Below are 16,396 nucleotides of genomic sequence, written 5' to 3' on the forward strand. Positions count from 1 at the left end.
ATGTAGAAAAATTATTCATTTAGCTTCCATAATGTCATTATAATAAAATGTAAATACATCTGGAAGATTTCCTGTGAACTTTAACCTCTCTCTTTCTAGCAGAGATACCTGCAGCATGCAATCATTTACAATCTTCAGTTAATAATTACTTTTTAGATTTAGGTCATTAATACAAAAAAAATTATCAGTAGACGAGACTTAGATTTAGAGACTTTATTTGCCATTTCTGACACAGATTACAGTTCAGTTTTTTCAGTTGATCATGTAAATAGTCTTGTTTGTACAGTAGCAGTGGCATGAAAATAAATATACATAAAAAATACAAAACAGAAACTTAACGCTTCCAAATATGGAAGAAAATGATCTAGAGCTGTGTGCTGCCTTGTTTTTTAGTATGATTATTTTCAGCAGGCTTTAAAATTCTTTTCTGGGGATGCAGAAACCTGAAATATGGAGATTTTAAAAAATGGAGTAAAGATATGAGTAATCCGTGCTCAGGTGAAAAGCCTCTCTTAATAATGACTATCAGAGCATAAAGTTGCCTTACACTTTTGATAAAAAGAGATAAAATATTTAATTATTTCAGTGTTAACAATATTTTATTGCACTTTCCAGAACCATCTTACGCAGGAGGCCCGAGGCTCAACAACGCCAGTGCCTACTCCACCCAGCGGGTTCCTCACCGAGTTCATTAAGCTTTTTTCTTTTAATGATATCTTTCTAGAAAAAGGAACCAACAGGTTTAGGGGGAAGAGATATGTAGATACATTATACACGGATCAGGCCGCCTTGGACAGGCACAAGACATTCACAGTTCTTCTCTACATGATGCATAAATACACAGACATTTGTGATCATAGACTCTACAGTTTGTCTGGAGTGTTTGCAATAAAACAGCAATCACTTTTAAGTTAAAATAAGATTGATATACAGTATCCATGTGCTATCATTGATGTGGGGCTGTTATTGCTGGTTGAACTCTTCCTTAGTCCTTTGTAAAGTTTGCAAACAGCAGATATAAACTAATGTAGTCGCTAGATGAAGATGACAAGGAAGTGAAAACCCAAAAATAAATTATATTGCTTTGGATGAAATAAATCTACTTGGATATTTTGATACACTAATCGACATTTAGAAATTATTCATAATCTAGTAAACAGTGAATGTTTGTGGTTAATAAAATATATGTAACTTCTTTTCTTTTTCTACACAGTACAATAAAAGTTCAGTTCATGAGGACAAACGGGTCAAAAATAAAGTCTTAATGAGTCTGTTTGGTCCAAGAAGTACTAGCAGGTGCGTAATATCGAGATACTGTCGTTTCTTTTTTTGTTCAGAGCAGAGATATGAAGCTAAATAAGAGATATACAGCTGTCTAATCCAAAGTTTCTGATGCTTCAAGCAAAATAAGCTTCACTTTTCGTGACCCTTGTTTCCTCGAGTGCAATTGAGCATTCACATGAAGACAAAACACAGTGTGAACATTAAGAAAAACGCAGAGCTTGGACATATGTAGAAATGAAATGAAGGCATCACCTTTAAACGGCTAGCGTTCTCGTCAAAAGTCCAAACAAAAGAAACTGCCTCGATGTTTTTGCTTTTTCCGATAAAGCTGGCTCTGCTGTTGTCGTCCGAACTGCCTTTTGAACTTCAGGCACTTCTCTTCATGTCACTTCACCGGAGCCATCAGAGATGTTTTAGGGCCATGACGTGCATCCATACATGGCACATATGTATTGCAGTTTGATGCCCTACAGACAGGCAGAAGTCTGTAGGGCCAGCTGTGTTGTAACATGAGAGTCCTCCATCTGTACACTGGTCATGCACAAGCTAACTCAAGATCTGACCCTCATCCCTCAGTGTTCTTGTCAGTTAGATCCTCTTATAACGTCCTCCTAGACAAGCCGCTCCAGTTTGGTCCATGTGTCAAAGCAACACAGTCTGGCGCTTTTGTCCTGTTTCCTGCTCATTCTCAGGACAGACAGGAAGAAATGTTGGCGATCACATGAAGGAGTGTTCGGCTGGAGGCCCGTAAGAGAAGCCAGGAAAGGCTCCGGCTGCTTCCTTGACGCTGCTGGTCACAGTCAGCGTGTCTGTGCAAAGAGAGGAGGACACTGGCAGGTGGGTGAACTCAGGGTCAAAGTGTCGCAGGTCCGTGGGACCAGACTGTAACACAAAGATGGGGAAGACGTTAGAAAAATTGCATGTATAATAATGAATTTGCCACTGATATCAGGGTGTTTCATAGCATAAGCACAATGTCCACATTCACTAGATGTATGACTTTCCTTCTATTTCTGACTATTCCATTAACAAAAAGGCTTTGGATTTCCAGCAGATGTCAATAAAGCAGACGCAGTAATATTGTAAATATTGTGTAACTGTTCTTTTTAATGCTTTTGTACAGTTATGGTTAAAGCCGCTCATGCACTTCCAATTAATATTGCATTAATGTAGTTCGCTATAATCGTGAAGTGAAACATGAAAGTGATACTGTGATAGCCTTGTTCTGGGACAACACATCATTCTGATTAAATTATAATGAGTAATACATACCACTGATGGAACAAATGGAGGTGTGATCTTCTTGGCCATCAGGTCCTCCCAGTTGATTGGAGAGAAGAACGAATGGTACTTCAGTTCAAGCTGAAGGAAAAAAGAGAAACTGGATGAGCACAGTGATGGAAAACAAGTGTCACAATCTGTTACAGTCCTGTATGTTAGCCATTCCCAGACTTGAGAGGTCTGTGGCACATTTCAATATGTGAAAATCCTTTTTGGACCACCCAAAACTTTAATAACAGCTTCGATCATCACACAAGCCTAAAATCAAGTATTTCCTTGTTTTGTGCTTGATTTTGGACGAGTTCGGGTTCAAAAGTAGGTCAGAAAATGAGGAATGATTGTGTAATTATATCAATTCCAACCCTTTTTTTGACTTGTTCTATTTCTTTCAAAAATGCAAACCCTTAACTGCAACTTTATACTAAATTATACTGTTGAAGATTAATGTTTTTAATTTACAGCAGGTGACTTCTTGCAGCCCAGTTGCAGTACTTGCAAAGGCCACTAGGGGACTGCAACCCACAGTCTGAGAATCAGGGCTCTATGTGATGTGTGCACTTACAAAGTCATCCTTTCCTCCCAGCCTCTTGGTGCGGTCCTTCTGCAAAAGCCCCTCGAGCAGGTCCCTGCCTGCATTCGACACGTTGGGCTTGAGCACCGGAGCCTTGTGCAGGATGTTACTGTACATCTCAGCCGTGTTGCGACTGTAGAATGGAGGCTGTTTCAAAAAAAGAAAGGAGTTGTGTTAATCTTGTATAAACAATCAGGAGATCTAAAAAGGCATAAAGTCACCGGTTTCCACTTACAAGTCCATAGAGCATTTCATAGAGCACCGATCCCAGGCACCACCAGTCGACAGTGCGGTCATACGCCTGCTTCTGGAGAACCTCAGGAGCCAAATACTGAGAAAAAAAAACAGAGAAAAGTTCAATGCAAGTCCAACATTATTCCTCAGAAGTCGTACTGAGGTCATACTAATGATGAACAAATGTCTAAAGATGTATCTTTTACCTCAGGCGTCCCACAGAAGGTTGTCGTGGTACCGTTGGGCTCAAGGCCTTCTTTGCAGAGGCCAAAGTCTGTTAGGACAATGTGTCCCTGTGAGTCTAGCAGGATGTTCTCTGGCTTCAGGTCCCTGTCAAAAACAAGACAAAGAAATGTTTACTCTAAATGCATCAGGGCACAGGTTTACAGATGTCCACTAGGGGGAGCTGTGGCATCACTCTTTACCTGTACACTATGTGCAGAGAGTGGAGGTAGCCAAGTGCACTTGCAATTTCAGCAGCGTAGAACCTGGCTCTGGGCTCCAGGAAGATTCTCTCTCTCTGGAGATGGTAGAACAGCTGGAGTAGAAAAAAGCAAACATCTGTCAGCATCTGTTTCAAACAAGGTTATATATTCTGTCCTCATTCTGCCGTACTGTGGCTTACCTCTCCACCGTTGACGTAGTCCAGCACAAAGTACAGCTTGTCAGTAGTCTGGAAGGAGTAGTGCAGCCCCACCAGGAAGGGATGCTTGATGTTCTTCATCAGCACACTGCGCTCAGCCATGATATGCTTTTGCTGGAGGAGAGAAGATGGATTATAACATGCCGTTTTCATTGCATTTCACATTACCAGCCGAGAGAAAATAGATAGAGGAGGGGTCCTACCTCTTTCTTCTTCAGGATGATTTTCTTCTGTAACACTTTGACAGCGTAGTACTTGGTGGTCTCCTTGTGCCGAGCCAGTAAAACCTGTTTGCCATCAAACATTTGCATTAGTAATGTAGTCGCAGAGATGACCTATATGTGTGGAGGAGAGCAGTTACATAAAAGGCTGCACGCAAGGACAGACTCACCTTTCCAAAGCTGCCTTTTCCAATGATTCTAAGGTAGTCAAAATCACAGGGTTTGATCCTAAAGAAGAGAAAAAGATAGAAAATTTCATTTATAATTTGTTCTCATTTATGTTTGTCAAAATTGTGGCATAGAGATTTCTTTGAAGTATACTTACTGAGTGTCCTCAGCCAGTGAACTTTGAGAATTTAGGCACATCTGAAAGATACAACACGGGGAAGATCACAACAGTGCCACATTTTACAGATAAAATGAGTCAGACTGTGATGAAAGTAAATAGTTTCTGCTTACATCACTATCAGGAAGTTCATTTTCGACCTCCTCATTCTGATTCTCATCAATCTTCAGGAAGTTGTTAACTTCGACACTGAAAACAGAGAGACAAAGACTCATTCATACGGAGGATTCTGACTTCACCTGGTTTTTATTCAGCACAGATGATTGGATTTGAGATTTCTTAAGAGGTTTCTGAAACTGAGAAGCTGAATGGATGTCCTCTGCGTGGGTGCGACTCCAATGACTGTCTGAAACTTCCAGACAGGTCAAGTTCACCAAGGCTTGTCAAAGCTCAACCTGTCTGAGAAAACCTTAAGCTGCTGATCCGCAACGACAGGGTTCAGCCTGCTCTGCAGGACTCAGGGGTCCAGCTCAGATGCCCTCCTGGAGCATCTGGAGAGGTCAGATGCAACACCTGGGTTTTTTTTTGTCTTTTTCCCACCCCACTCTGACCTGTGTCACGGGCCAAGCCATGTATCATGTAATAATTGAATTACAGGTTTATCCTTGTCAAGGGAACACAGGGGATTTGCTTGAGAGGTGATTATGCAGTGGTGAGATTGTTAGCAAGCCTGTCATGAAAGAACTATTCTTAACTTGGCTTCTTGGACCCAGATTATGCTTTTAACACAATGTCCTGCTAAACCCAGGTGGCTGATTGGATTGGTCGGGACCTGTGCGCACTAATCATGAATGGGATAGCAGTTAGAAATAAACACTAGAAGCTGAAATCCAGGAAGTAACTGGAGCCAAGAGAGATGTTCTTTGTGCCCTCACTTAAAGGTCAATTTTCAAAACCAAAAGCTTACACTTCCAACCATCTCTATTTGTTTATTTTATTTTAAAATGTGAATACTCACTGTTGGCAGATATGTGGAGTAGACACCAGCTTCTGGATGAAGTCATTCAGACCCATTTTTCTCTCCTTGATGAAAGCTGCAGAAAAAGAGGGAACCCCTTTATGTTAGTATGATCCAATCGTGAATCGTGATCCAAACAATTCTCTCTCATTAGAGAGAAAAAAAAATCTGTGTTTGAGTCCTAATCCGCAATTTGTGAGTTTTAAATATCGCATTTCCAGTGTAGGCTTGCGTGTAGTGTGTATAGACCTCTTATGTCGCGGGCTTATAGGTTATGCAACCACTTGGGTCATTCATTCAGATACCAACAGTGGCGGCCAACAAAGCATTTTCCATCACAAATCCTTATTACAACACAAATAACCCGATTTGACATATTTATTCAGATTTCCATACCGCTTTCGCTTATGTCCAGGTTTGAATTTTCCACCATTTAAATGCAGAACAAAAATAAATAAAAAACAATCTTTTTAATTAATTTATTTACATCTGATTTTTATTACTAAAAATAATTTAAAAGACAGGCGTAATTTGTTGTAATTTACAGCTTGATTTAGTGATGGATATTTGGGTAGCGTTGTAAAAACAAGTGTCATTTTTTAGGCTCACCAGTGAGAACAGCTACAATTCCCCTCATTTTGCAGTAAGTTAGATCACATCCAGCTTCAGTCACGGCCATGTTCAGCGATAAATAAATATCCAAAAGTTTAAAAATATGAAGCAAAAAGATGCAGTGATATTTCCTCTGTGGTCCTGGTCCTCTAACCGTTAGCTACCGTTGGTTTTTTATGTGGCATCAAACGCGCAGACTGAACTCCAATCGTCCGCGCTCCGCTCTGAACTGCCGCTGCTCGAGCCAGCCAATGTAGCTGGGGACCACGTGGTATCAGGAGGTGACGCCCCGTTTTCGTCACCGTCGTCTCCACGGCAACAGTCTCGTGACGTCACGGGATTCCGCTGCAGCCATATTCTGCCTGCAGGAGGCGAGGTGGGGGGAATGACGAGAGAGCCCACCGCATAGGAGGAGGAGGAAGAGGAGGAGGTGGGTGAAAGCACCCCCTACCACACTCCCACCACCAGCACCTCCTCCTCCAACCCCCCCTCCTTATTTTCTCTCAATGGAAAATCTCCAAACTGGCTGTTAGCACCACAGGCACAAAAGGGATTATCGCCAGTTATTATGGAGAAGGAGAAGGAGAGGAAGAAGTGCAATCCCAGGAATGGCCTTGTGAAATCATGTGGCAGCAGCTCCCGTTTTCCCCCTGCTGCAACGCTTTCATCTTCTGAGGGTATGCAGAAATGTATGTCACGACTGCTGCATTTCACCCTCAGCCTGCAACAGCTGCAGTGCGTGATCCCAATAACCAACAAAAAGGTGATGAAGCCATAAAGTGCACAGGGGAAAAAAGAAGGAAAAATACTGCATGGCTGCAGACAGTCTTCTATTTAAAGCAAAGAAGTTTCCAGAAATCTCCCTGCTTCTCTCGTTCTAAGTAATTCACTCCAAGTAAAAAGTGTAGCCACGACCTTGCTCACGGCACACACACAAGGTTGGAGTTATGAAGGTGACTTTGCACGATAATTATATAAATTCAGAGAAATAACATTTGACATCATGATCATCTGAGCTTAAGCAGTGATGGGTCCAGCTGTCACAGATGTGGTCCACTAACCCTGTTATATAATTACATAACCGTGCCATAATGCAGATGGGTATACACGGCCCAGCAAGGAAGGTGAGTGCATGCAAATTTTCCAGGAAGTGTTGACATTAATAGGTATCTGCTGATTGAAAGTGTCATTTAATCTCTCACTGAGTGATAGCAATGATGTTGCAATGCAAAACAGCATGTATTCAGTGGCAGCAGGGCTTATGTTTGCAAAGCTGCACCTGAATGAGACTTCCAGAACAATGTCCTTTGGTCAGACAAGATCAAAGTGGAGATGTAAGGCACTAATGCACAGCACCATATTTGGTGAAAACAAAACACCTCATACAAGCTGTGGAGTATGGCAGTGGAGAGGTGATGATTTGGGCTTGTTTTAAAGCCACAGGACTTGGGAACCTTCCAGTCATCCAGTTGACCACAAACTCCTTGGAATACCAAAGTATTCTTGAGGCCATCTGTCTGTCAGTTGAAACACGGATGAAATTGGATCATGCAACTGGGGAAAATCAAAACAAAATTAGTGAAAAAGAAAAGACTTAACCTGATGCAATGATCCCGTCAAAGTCCAGACCTTAATCTGACTGAAGTGCTGCAGTGGGAGCTGTGCATAAATGAATGCCTGCAGACCTCAATGAGCTGAAGTAGATTGGGCTAAAATTCCTCCACAACAACGTGAGAGACTGATAAAGTCATACAGAAAAATGCAAATGTGCACTGTAGCTCCGGGCTTTGAATGGAAATGCATAGCTGAGGCGGGCATTAAACGTTGTTGTTTTTAACCTGCCACTGCAAAGTCTGTGTGACGTCCGATTCCACCCACGTGAGAGTAAAAAGCGTAATTGTGCAGTGAATTCACAGTATGTGAGTGGGTGTAATGTGTGCAGGAAGCCCCTAACTAAACCGCACTGAGTATTTTCAGTACTGCGAACGTGTCTCATGAGGCCATCTCCTGTTGTATTGGTGTGTAAAAATGACTTTACTTCTACTTGAGTGACATTTCCAACGTGAGGAGTAGTTTACACTCTGGTACTGATTAACACCACGAGATGTAAGTCGTCATCGATGGTAGTCAAGCATATGAACCTTGGATCCAATCAGAATATAATTCGTGGCTTTTGAACTAATCATTGCTGTTAACACCAAAAACATCCCTTTCTCTTACCAAATGAAATAACCCTGAGATGTGTTAGCTCTCACAGGTTAATCTGCAAATTAGTATTTATTAGAAAATACTGATTAAATATCCTTTTTCAATTTCCTGCAGTCCAAGTGGACCACTTGGTTTTTTTATTATCAAAAAAATAACAACCTAAACCATCAAGCTTTCAGTTTTGAACAGTAAATATTGAGCATATTCACAGAAAATTGACTAAAACTATGATTTTATGATCAGAATTTAAAATTTTCCTTTGATTAACTGTTCACTTTATAGGCTGCTGACTTGTACTTCACTTTAAGACTAAGCGCTTACTTCCCCTCAGCTGTGATAAACATCTGTTTCGGTAAGATTAGGATTCATTCAGCTGAGATGTGTCAGTGGGAAACTCCTCTGTTTTTGTCCCTTTTGACAATGTGACAGTCATGCACCATTTAAAGGAAGTGAGACTCCTCAGGACCAGTTCATGTATTAAGAGAAAAGGGAAGTGGGGTGCTTTATTTGAAGGGGCCCAAATAGAAAGTAGCTCAGAGCCTGCTGGCAGTATGACAGATCAAACCCTGGATGGCTACCTAAGCAAACACACACAGCTCAGCTTCGGTTCTGTTTACACACAGAAACACAGTGGATCTGATTACGGGACACCAACACCTCTCCCTGGCTTGGAATGATGGGGTTCCCCTCCCCTCGTGTAGACTTTCTGTGAATTATTCAAGTATATTATTTCATCATCGCTCTGCAAGGATTCGTATGACCGAGTTTCTTTCTGTCTCTCCACCAGCGTTACCTTCTGTCACATGACAGATTAATCAGGTTTTATTTAGCACTTTCACACAGGCTGCCCTGCTTTCCATCACTCTGTCCAATCGTGTGATTGATGCTGAGCAGACAGGCAAAATTTCCACTCGCTGACAAGCAGTCGTGTGAGGCACCTGCCAGCCGTTCCACTAAAAGGCTTTCCAGCTCTCACGGGGTGGCATCGACGATAACTTCCCAGCCTCAGCGTGGTACTGCTTTTGTCAAATTGGCTTGTGCGCTGCATCAAACACCTGCCCCAGTTTGAGCCTCACATGAGACAAAATGAAACCAGATCTTTAGGGTAGAGGCCGAGTAGTAACTGAAACTCATTTAAAGGTACTCGAACGAAGGTAACTAAATAAAATATGACTTTGAGCATAACCTTTTTGAACTCTATTCTTAGTGCTTCGCAAAGAGATAAAAGGTGTAATTTCTTAAAGGTGCTGCATGTCAGAAAGTTATTTTGAGTGATATAACCATTCAGGCCCGTATCTGGTGTGGTGATCCTCTGTGTCATTCAGCTGACTTTCCAGAGATCAGGGCTGGAAGGTTAATTGAGTTTTTATTTAATTTGATGATTTTCACTTCCGGAAACCTCAAATAATGGAGGTAATTCACCATATGCTCCTTTTCCAGTCATAAGTCTGCAAAATCCTTCCTGCCCCACAAATCTGTATGTTCTCATTCCCAGCCCAACCCTCCCTCTCTCTCACTTTGTCACTCTCTCTTATTGGCACCTGCCTGACCTATGAGCCACCATCGATCCTCGGTGAGGCCTAGGTTGGTGCTGGCCATCCACCCGCCATCTTCTATCAAAAAATGTTGTCTAATTGTCTTTGAGTTTGTGGTCCTTGCTGATGAAAAGATGAATATTCTTTTGTATTTTCTTAGTTTTTTTCTCATATTGTAAACAGTGTTGCACTTTTGCCCCGCCTCTAAAAGCTCATAATCACTCTTTAGTTTAGTTGCAGCCAAGAAGACTAAAAGAGAGCCTTCAGTCAATAAGATCATGAGGAATGAAAACTCAAGCTTTCTGTAGCTGAAGGCTTATAATGGTTGCCTTTGTCTCCGGATTGCTCAAGCGCTCTCATCCAGTGCACTTGCAGAGGCTATCATACAGGTCACACAAGACACAAAGTTTGGTGTTGCCAAGGAGACCTATTCACCTCCATCTATAGACTTCCCATGTTGATAGTCGGTCAGCAGGGACGGGCTATTGTTCTTGCAAAATGGATTTTGCAGTCAAAAACCCTCCTTAGAACTAAGAAGTCATTGTTGAGTTCCTTAAATGCATGAAAAGACTTTAAAGTTCATATCCAATTGTGTTGAATAATCCAGATCACAGTATTTTAGCTTGTGCTGAGGTCTCAAAATAAAGCTCTTGCAAACAGCTTCTGTAAAGTTATATATATTCAGATTAAACATCTCAGAACATCAAAGGAGGTGTGAGTATCGGTGAGTTCAGGGGACACATTTAGTCCAGTTATTTCAGAAATAAGAGCAGGACTGTAAGAACTGAAGTCGAACAAAGCTAAAAAGCTGGAAATATGACATTAGATGAGAGTTTCAGGGAGTTTCATGGATAAAGGAGAAACTGTGTGTAGTTTTCTGTATCCTGACAGATGAGTAGTTAAAATAGTCAAAAAGGAAGTGAACCCGAGACAGGCTTGGAGTTCGAGACGCTAATAGAACAAAGGGTAACTCAGAAAGTCCTTGTTTCACTCTTACAGTTACATCTGACTGACAATTCAAGACCTCAGAGCTTCTAAACTATGTAAATATTTGTGAATATCGTGTCATTTAAAGAAATTTAAACCATCACAAAACATGGGATATTTTCCATCCACATGTTTGCAGTAGTCTCCAAGGACTCTGCCTTTTAAACAGCTAAATTTAAAGTTATTATTGTGTCAATGCAAGATAAAATGTAAATATAATTATGACCCACTGAGTTAACATACTTGTGTTGAATAAAAATTGCAGTACATTTAAGCCTCTACATTGGAAACATTTTTCTGTTTTGAATATATCTCTGAATTTTTGAAATGTTGTACGAGCCAAACAAGCAAACAAACATCAATCAGTCCAGAAAATCATTAAAAATATATTTCAGTGCTTCAAATATAATAGTAAGGTTCAACCTGGACTCTCGGCTGGCTGCTTACTACCAGAGTAGTGGGTAGGAGGCAGCAGAAGGTGGATGAATGAGTCATAGAGGCAAACAGGTCCTTGGTGACCACCCATAGCGCTGGCAGGAAGGCTAATGAGGATGGAGAACCCAAATTACAATCGCTGACCAGCTCTGAGGAGCAATCATGGCCTTGTGTTAGTCACACCCACGCAGTCATGGCAGCCTTGGCACTCAGTTGAAAACAGATCTCTGCTAAAATCTCTTCTCTCCTCCTCCAGTTCCTCTTTTCTGTGTCATCTGCATCATTCTGGCACCTAGTATTACTCACACAGAGACCCGCAGAGAGCCAGACCGGAGGTGGTGGTCGAGCCCGACTGCGTCGCAGTGCAGCCCCCGGGCCCCTGCGAGTGGGAGCAGATTTTGGCTGATAAATCTGGAGTTAGAATTACTCGCTCTTTGTTTCGCGTTTGAATTCCCGGGCAGTAGATGAGAAGTGTTTTTTATTTTTCTACCCTCCACGGGGGATTAGACAGCTGCTCATGCGCCTGCTTCATCAGTTAAAAAAGAGAAATGTTTGCTCTCTTTTGCGATGACTCAGACACACAAACTGTTCCATAATACATTACTTTAATTTGCTGCCAAGCAAGTAGGAAGATCCAGCCTATTTGGAGCTGCAAAGCCTCTATTAATTTCCATAATGTGACTGCGGTTATTGCTGTAATTACTATAATGATAGCAGAAAGACTTTTTTCATTATGTTCTCTCTTCTAACATGTGTTTTCTCACATGTTAGAAACTCAATTTAGAAAGAAAAAAAAGGAAGCAGACAGAAATAAAGACCCAGGAGCCATTTTCATTCAGACCACCAGACTGTCATTCACTAACTACAGCATCTGTGTGAGCCAAACATCATGAATCAGTGGCTGGTGGTGACTTCCGTTACTGTACGCAGTTCCCTTTTCTCTGTTTTTGCCCTGGATCATAATAATATGAAACATATTTCATATAAAAAGCAGCCACGTTTCTAAAGAAGCTCTCAGCTCAGTTTGGCCAGTGAAGGGTAACGTCTCTAGGATACCCCAGAAACAAATAAAGCTTACTCACTGCCGTGGTATTCATTTGATCCAGTTTATGATCAGTGGTTTATGGCTTTGTAAGTCTACTCATGAGGTCAGTTATTCATTTGGAAGATATCTAGTGGAAATCAATCGAATCCTCGATGAAACCAAAGCAATTAATTAAGTGAGTGAAGTGATTTAGATGGTGACGTTGGTCAGCGTCAGGCATTTGAAATGGTGCCAAGACATGGATAATCTGAAAACAGTGTCTGTGTGACTGCATATGTTTGCTTTACAAATTTACTGAGCAGCTGACATTAAAGGACTTTCCAGATGAACTTGCATGTAGGCAAACTAAAGCTTGATTGGTTTTATTTATTCAACAGAACAATTTTCAGTTACCTAAGAACTTCTTTAAGATCAATCCAGTCTGCTCTAAGCCTCCTAAAGATGCCTTTATATCAAACAAATTCTCACTGAGATGATCGAAACCACAAAGAGGGAAGTAAAAATTAGTGGCAGGCTGTACAATACTTATTTTTTTTACCAAAATACCAAACAGAGTTGTTCCGTATGTTAAAAAGATTTCCAGATTAACCATCAGGCAACGACAAAGCAGGTTGGATGAGTTTAGGGAACACAGTGCTGTCATTAAAGAGATAAGAGCAGGACCGTCTAAGTCTTTAGACGACTGATCTTAGCTGAAAGTTGGAAATTAAATTACACTGACATTAGATGAGAGCTTCAGGGAGTTTTATGGATGCAGGTAAAACCAGATGGTTTTCAATTATGTGACAGCTACTTAAAGACTGATCCAATTACCTGCTCTAACTCTGCTAAAGATGCCTGTAAATCAAGCAAATTCTCACAGAGCCGATCTAAAGCACACCGAGGGAAGTAAAATTTAGTTTCTGGCTTTGAAAATGGTTTTCAAAACACTATTAAATAGTTTGCACCCCGCTGCTTTAAAATGCCGTTTGAAGTAGTGAGAATAGCATTATTCTAATATGTGACCCCTTCACTGTGTCCAAACAGCAAGCCTTTCTGAAGACGATGACAAAGTCATAGAGAGCCCAGTAGTAACTGGTTGTGTTTCTGCGACTAAAGAAACTGTGTGCCGTGACACAATGACACACTGCACTACAACTCAAAGCTGACTGTCTGACCCCACGAGATAAATTATGCTGGACGATCGTTTGAATGTTTAAGAAAACAACGAGCATCCTCCTGGTCACACTCCTGACCCGTTACACCTTCTTCTCCCTCTGGATTGGACCCTGTGGATTCTTTTATTGAAAACTCAAGGTTGTAGTCTGATTCTCAGCTCTGAGAGAGTTTCAATCTCTTATAGGGACCATTTTTGGTCACATCTGGAACATCCAGGTTTTATAACAATGGAAGCTTTGAGAAAATATCTGTATTGAATATTCTGTCCTGCTAGGTTCTTTCCAGATGTAACAAATGGTGCCTAACAGCAGCTTTGAAGCACACCTGTTAACACAATACATCTCATTTGTTTAGCTTGAACACAAACCAAAGGGGGATTTCCTGGACTGTATATTTTTTTATGATAGTGATGTCATAGTCATAAATTTCATGTCTCTTGTCTTCATGTTGTTGCAGATAAACAACAAGTTGAGGTTTTCTGTATGATGTGAGATCATAACTTACATTTTTATAGTTTGCTTTTGCGTTGATTAAACAGAGAAATGTAGTGTGTTATTGAGGGAGCTTTAGAGGCGCTTACAGGCAGATTTTATTACCTTTTGCCAGAGGCCTTCTGTCTCCTCTTTTTCTAGTCTTTATGCCAAACTAAACTAACCATCTGCCGCTTGCAGCTTCTTACATTACATCCAACTCTTAGGGGAAAAAAAGGGTCTATTTTCTTATCCCTTTAAGGTTTAATAACTGTGTGGGCCCCAAACTGTTTTTCAGGCTATCACAAAACACCTGAATCATCTGATCCTTGGTCCGAGTTACAAAACCAAGGCCCAGCAGCAGCTTTTATCCTCTCAGGTGACAAATGAGATGAGATGTACGGCTGTTGCAGAGAGAAGGTGAGAGACTCTGATGTGGGCATCGTGAAAATAAACCAGATAATGTGCGAAGTTATACAGAAGAGTGCTATACAGTGTCTTTGAATTGTTCATCTAATAACTTATGTAACTAGAGACCGTGACGTCAAAGCACTCCGAGGGAATGATAAAGGAGCAGAGATACGACGACTTAATAAGGAGTCAAAAAAGATAGAACGGTGATTGAAAAAGCAGGGAGGACAGTATTTAGATGACTGAGCTGTAAAAGTTGCTTGTCTCATGGTGCATCCCCCCCTCTCTCTGCTGTGCTGCTGAGAGACTGCACATTTTTCCCCAGATACTCTGAGACAGTGAATTAAAGGAGCACCTACCTATGAAGGATTTCTTGCCGGTCTTCATGTCCTCCTAAGTGTTTGATTAGATGTGATATCAGGAGAGAGTCTCTGATGAATGGCTGTCTGTCTGCTGCAGAGCGCCCAGGTGATTGAGAGAGATGCAGTGCTCCTGTAAATATTCCTCCCTCTCCGTATCTGTCTACTTGTCAACGGCTCCCACTGCAGCTGTGCTCACAAAAGTCATTGATTCACAGACAAATAACTTTCAGCGCTGCACTTCCCTCTTCTCTCTGCCTCTTGTGCTGTTTCTTCCTCTTATCGCACAGCCTGCAAACAGCTGTAACCAAAGATCTGTGACGCACCTTCCTTTCCTCTCCCTCTACACGCATCCCCAACTCTAACCTCACCTCCTCCACCCTCGGCTGTTCTTTTATCTACCTGAAGAGCATCGAACAACACAAAGGCAGGTGTCTGGTTACAGCTCCCGTGAGGACGGGAGTCCCGCCGGAGGGGAAACCAGTCTCCATGACATGGGAACCACCTGAGGAATACAGAGCGAGGACAGAGAGGGGTTTAAACTTGCTTTTAATTGGCCACCACTGCAGGAGTGATGTATTCACTCCCCATCAGCCTCCTCTGCCTCTGTCACTTACTGCCTCTCAGGATTTTGGGGGATAAAAAGACCTGGTTAGTCACACTGACAGCCATGATTGTTTTGTTAGCCTTGAGCTCTAGGTTATCATCACAAACAATGAGTGCTGTGTGGTGAGGAGTGAAGCATGTGGGGGTTGAGATACAGCAGCAACAACAGCATCACTGATGAGTAACACTGTTTCTCTGTCAGTAAAGTGCTGCGGTGAATTATGATTTGCTTTGGGAGGAGTGAGCTGCAGTCATACTGTAATAAATTTACACTCAACAAATCTCTTACTTTGGATCATTTAAGAAAGCGTTGCAGTTCAGTGAGCGTAACTGCTGCTAATTTTAAAAAACAAACAAACATCATGATAGAAATATGAGTACTAACAAACTAAAGTTGGTTTTAGCTTAAGGTGATCACATTCTGGTGAGCTAAAGAAGGTAATGGAAGAGTAAGAAAATGAAGAAGTGTGGTTTTATTAGTGTCTTTATGTGCCTGGATCCAATTCTATGTATTCAAACGAGTCCTGCTAAGATTAGATTATGTTTCAGTTCGACCTGCAGTATCAAAATGCAAAATGCAAAGTACAAGACAGAAGTAAACCCATATGGAAAAGATATATATAAATCTTAAAAAGTTTTTATCTGTCTTGTATGAAACTTGTATGAAAAGCATACAAGAGTGAAAACACATATAAGATCCCTTGAAAAATGATATAATGAAACTTGTATGTTTTGTATACTTACTAAAAAAAAATATGAAAGTAATGAGAAAGTGGCCACGTTCATGAGTAAATGATATATGTTTTTACTATTTCTTTTCCATATGGGAATACACGTGGGTGAAAAAATAAAGTAAAAAACTTGCACTGTGTGTCTCCTAAACTCTCCTAGATGGATGAAATGGTATAATTCCCAAAACACACTGATTTGTTTGAATCTTGTCTGAGATGCTTTGGGAAAATCCTGCAAAGGTGCCAACAAACAAATGGGCGACTGTAAAGGTCACGGCATATCATTTGATTCTCATTAAGA

The 16,396-nt window shown here is 41.2% G+C and overlaps 1 protein-coding gene across 2 annotated transcripts; it reads right to left on the bottom strand.

The window, feature by feature from the left end:
- Window positions 1-1,308: 1,308 nt before the first annotated feature.
- Window positions 1,309-15,108, bottom strand: LOC146643372 (serine/threonine-protein kinase Sgk1). 2 transcript variants are annotated; one of them, XM_085395527.1, is made up of 13 exons: window positions 14,759-15,108; window positions 5,539-5,614; window positions 4,694-4,769; window positions 4,560-4,600; window positions 4,405-4,462; window positions 4,217-4,300; window positions 3,996-4,127; window positions 3,796-3,908; window positions 3,577-3,700; window positions 3,372-3,467; window positions 3,128-3,283; window positions 2,557-2,646; window positions 1,309-2,166 (listed from the first exon to the last, which is right to left on the bottom strand). In XM_085395527.1, the coding sequence occupies exons 1-13, from the start codon at window positions 14,784-14,786 to the stop codon at window positions 2,002-2,004; spliced, it is 1,239 nt and encodes a 412-aa protein (XP_085251653.1). In that variant the 5' UTR covers window positions 14,787-15,108; the 3' UTR covers window positions 1,309-2,001. The 2 variants fall into 2 exon arrangements, with proteins under 2 accessions (XP_085251653.1, XP_085251652.1); XM_085395526.1 differs by lacking the exon at window positions 14,759-15,108 and adding an exon at window positions 6,148-6,473.
- Window positions 15,109-16,396: the final 1,288 nt, after the last annotated feature.

This window comes from Rhamphochromis longiceps, linkage group LG22, assembly GCF_057381845.1.
Source record: "Rhamphochromis longiceps isolate RC_006_pf linkage group LG22, R_longiceps_female_GT1.1, whole genome shotgun sequence".
Taxonomy (NCBI): domain Eukaryota; kingdom Metazoa; phylum Chordata; class Actinopteri; order Cichliformes; family Cichlidae; genus Rhamphochromis; species Rhamphochromis longiceps.